This window comes from Chrysochloris asiatica, unplaced genomic scaffold (genome assembly GCF_000296735.1).
Source record: "Chrysochloris asiatica unplaced genomic scaffold, ChrAsi1.0 scaffold00100, whole genome shotgun sequence".
Lineage (NCBI taxonomy): Eukaryota > Metazoa > Chordata > Mammalia > Afrosoricida > Chrysochloridae > Chrysochloris > Chrysochloris asiatica.
The window spans coordinates 4,934,036-4,938,163 of NW_006408618.1; the positions used below are offsets into that span (position 1 = coordinate 4,934,036).

At 40.1% G+C, this 4,128-nt stretch overlaps 1 protein-coding gene across 1 annotated transcript in view; it reads left to right on the plus strand.

Annotated features, from left to right (window-relative positions):
• CACYBP (calcyclin binding protein) overlaps positions 1 to 1,719 on the plus strand; it is a 14,141-nt gene extending 12,422 nt beyond the window's left edge. The window contains 1 exon segment of the mRNA XM_006878243.1: positions 1,273 to 1,719. Within this exon segment, the coding sequence (XP_006878305.1) occupies positions 1,273 to 1,429 (157 nt within the window). The 3' untranslated portion in view covers positions 1,430 to 1,719.
• The last annotated feature ends 2,409 nt before the right edge of the window (positions 1,720 to 4,128 follow it).

Here is a 4,128-nt window from a genome sequence, read left to right on the forward strand (position 1 = left end):
CAAGCAAGTTGCTTGTTCTTGTAGTAACAGTCGGTCTGCCTATGTTGTTTTATATTTTTCCTGTAGGTCTTTCTTTCAAGAAATATCTTCTGTTCTTCTAGCCACTCCAGGTTGGTCTGCTTGTCCTTTCAAGTGGGAATTTCCCATCTCTGGAGATCTGGATGTGGTTCAGGCTTACCACCTATAAGTCTTATGTATTGCAGAGGCTCCGCAGGAAACCTCCTTCACTGGGCACATTGTAGCCCCATTTTAGGTATTCCAGTTGGGTTGTCTCTTGAGTGCTGGTTTTAACCCTGAGCCTATGCCCCAAGATTCTAGTTCAGTAGTTCTAGAGAGACTAAGATTCCAAGGTATCTTTAATTTCACACAAGTTTCTAATAGGTAGCTTGAATAACACTGGCATTGAGTGAAAAAGAGTTTTATCCTTTTACTTAATAATGACTCTTCCATTCTAGGTCAAATGTTTCTGTGTTTTAAAGAATGGTCTTGTACTGTATAGAGCCAGCTAACCTTCACATTCTCTCTGATAGCCAGTATGGCATTTGGAATATGACGTCTGATAAGAGTTAGGCATATAGGACTATCTGTGGGATCAGTTTAAAATTAAAACCGAATTACTTGAGTATAGCATCCTATTGTATTTGTATTGTATATTGTGTACAGTGCAGAATCTGACATGTTAATAAATGAGGTGAATGAGTGAACACATGGTGTAAAGTTAATTGGCCCAGCTTGGACATCATTGAACTGACCACCTTAAGGGACTGTTCTTTCAGACCAAGCTAAAGAAGGGGGTGATCTGTTTGAGCTCCAGTATGTATCCATGTGTAATGTTTGTTTTTCCCTACGTGAAAGTTTTTTTTCCTGAATTAAATAAGGAAACATGCTGTTAAAAATTAAAACAGCTTAGAAAAGTAAATGGGGAAGGAAAAAGATAAAAATCATCTGAAAGCCCACTGCCACAAGCTATTGCCATTTTGATGACCATTCTTTCATACATGTATATGTGTTTTTATTAAGCAGCTCTCCAGGCCTTTCTGCCAAGGTACAAATCACCACTTCTGTGTTGATACCAGTGTATAAGTGACCCAGAGAACAGGGTACAACAGTGCTGTTTTGCTCTGTGCTATTTTAATTGTGAAATCTTTAAATACTGTGCTTTTCTTCACCCTTCAATTCCCTATGTTGTTGAGTCATATTTCTGTGTACTTTAAAATAAGCATAAAATGCTTTGTCTCAGTACATTATTGTGGGTGTTTTGTATTTTAACAGAAAGCCTTCCTATGACACTGAAACAGATCCTAGTGAGGGATTGATGAATGTCCTAAAGAAAATTTATGAAGATGGCGATGATGATATGAAGAGAACCATTAATAAAGCTTGGGTAGAATCAAGAGAGAAGCAAGCCAAAGGAGATACAGAATTTTGAGACTTTATAAGATCATTTTGGGAACTGTGATGTGGAAATAACTGTTGTTTCCAATAAGGGAATGTTGGTGAGCTGCACAGGTAAAATTTGACTTATCATATTTACTCAGCCTTCTTCCACATAAAAGGAATGAATTCTCCATTCCCCACTGGAGAATTTATTTAAATAAAATGTTTATTAAACACTTTCTTCAAAGATGATTTCATTAGTATCCTGGTCATTTTTTTTTCAAGAATGAGTTATATTGCATTTTTATATGAAATTTTTAAAGCAAGTCTTGCCAAATAAAACTGCTGTTGTGTTTTTTATTCAACTAAGAGGTAGTCCTGGTGTAGTACTGTAGGATCAGCAGTGGATGGGTAATTATAAGCTTGGTGGCTCAAACCCACCAGCCACTTCTTGGAAACCCTATACAGGGTTGCTATGAGTCAGAAATGACTGGACGACACGACGACAACAAGAATAGAAAAGTATTTGGTGCATTTAAGTTACTGATGTCAACTTCTACCTATGTAAGACTCAGTTATTCTGTACTGCCGATTCCAGCTCAAAACGACCCTCTGAAACTGCTTCATAGGGTTTTCTAGGCTGTAATCTGTATGAGAACACTTGTCAGGTCTTTTCTCCCACAGGATAGCTAATTAGTTTAAACCGCTAACCTGTTAGTAGCCAAGTGCTTAATCACTGTACCACCAGGGATTCTTGTATAAAACAAAAATTTGTACTTTTTAAAAAATGTTTTATTGTGAATTATGTGATAGTTAACATGGGAAGAGAACATTAGCTTCACATTCATCCTTTCGTATATCTTTCTGTTGTCATGATTACAGTCCCCTCCATACATCATCAATCAACCAAATGGTACACCCCACAAATCTGTCTGCTGGTTTTCAGCACACAGACCTTCTCCCTCTCTGGGTCTAGAGTCCCCAGCCACTCCGTCTCTCCACGTCATCTCTGCCTCCAACTCTGGCGTCAGTTTCTCTGGATAGGGTCCCGCACTCTGCTCTTCTCCCTTGATGGTCCCATGGACCTCTGCTCTTGGACTGCAACGTCAATCACTCCCCTCCTGTTGCTACAAAACATCTACCTTTACATTTCCAACCCTCAGTCAGTCCTGATAGCAATTCATTATTGTACCACAAGAGTCCTATCCCCATATCCTTTCATCAGTCTCACCCAGACAGATTGGATATTACTCAGTAGAGATTCTACCTTCCTCCGCACCCTCTGGATCTAGGCTCCCTCTTGAAAGCTTGTAAGCTAGTCACTTCTTGCCTTTGTTGTTGTTAGGTGCCATTGAGTCGGCACCGACTCATAGTGACCCTATGAACAGCAGAATGAAACACTGCCTGATTCTGGGCCAACCTCACTACTTTTGCCACACGTGAGTCCATCGATGCTGCCACCTGGCCAGTCTGTCTTGTTTGGGGGTTTTTTTTTCTCTGACCTTCCATCTTACCAAGCACGATATCCTTCTCTAGTGACTATTCCGTCCTGACAATATGTCCAAAGTATGAGAGACGAAGTTTGGCCATCTTAGCCTCTAAGGAGCACTCTGGCTGCACTTCTTCCAAAACAGATCTATTGGTTCTTCTGGCAGCCCGTGGCACTTTTAGTATTCTCCAACACCATAATTCAAAGGCATTAATTCTTGTGTGATCTTCTTACTCACTGTCCAGCTTTCGCATCCATATGAGGTTATTGAAAATAACCACGGCTTGAGTCAGGCGCACCTTAGTCCTCAAGCTGACATCTTTGCTTTTCAACACTTATAAAAGTTCCTATGCAGCAGACTTGCCTAATGCAATACGTCGTCTGATCTCTTGACTGCTGCTTCCTTGAGTGTTGGTAGTTGATCCAAGAACAGTGAAGTCCTTGACAACTTCAATCTTTTCTCCATTTTTAAGAATGTTGTTTATGGGTCCAGTGGTGAGGAGTTTTGTTTTCTTGACTTTGAGATGTAATCCGTATCAAAGGTTGTGCTCTTTGATCTTCAGCAGTAAATGTTTTGAGTCCTCTTCACTTTCAGCAAGCAAGGTTGTATCAACTGCACATCGCAGGCTGTTAATGAATCTTCCTCCAATCCTGATGCCATGTTTTTCTTCATAGAACCCAGCTTCTTGTATTATTTGCTAGCATACAGGTTGAATAAGTATGGTGAAAGAATACAACCTTTTCACACACCTTTCTTAATTTTAAAACATACATTGTTCCCATGCGCTGTTCGAACAACTGCTTCTTGGTCCAGGTACAGATTCCTCATGAGTACAAGTGTTCTGGAATACTCATACTTGGCAATGCTGTCCATAGCTTGTCATGATCCACACGATCGAAAGCCTCTGCGTAGTCAATAAAGCACAGGTAAACATCTTTCTGATATTCTCTGCTTTCAGCCAAGATCCATCGGACATCAGCAATGATTCTCTCGTTCCATGGCCTCTTTTGACTCCAGCTTGAATTTCTGGAAGTTCTCTGTCAATGTATGATTGTAGCTATTTCTGTATTACTTTTAGCAAAACTTTACTCACTTGAGATATCAAAGATATTGTCTGATGATTTCTGCATTCCATTGGGTCACCTCTCTTTGGAATGGGCACAAATATGGATCTCTTCCAATCAGTCGGCCAGAAAGTTGTCTTCCAAGTTTCTTGGCAGAGATGAGTGAGTGCCTCCTGTGCCGCCTCACTTTCTTAAAA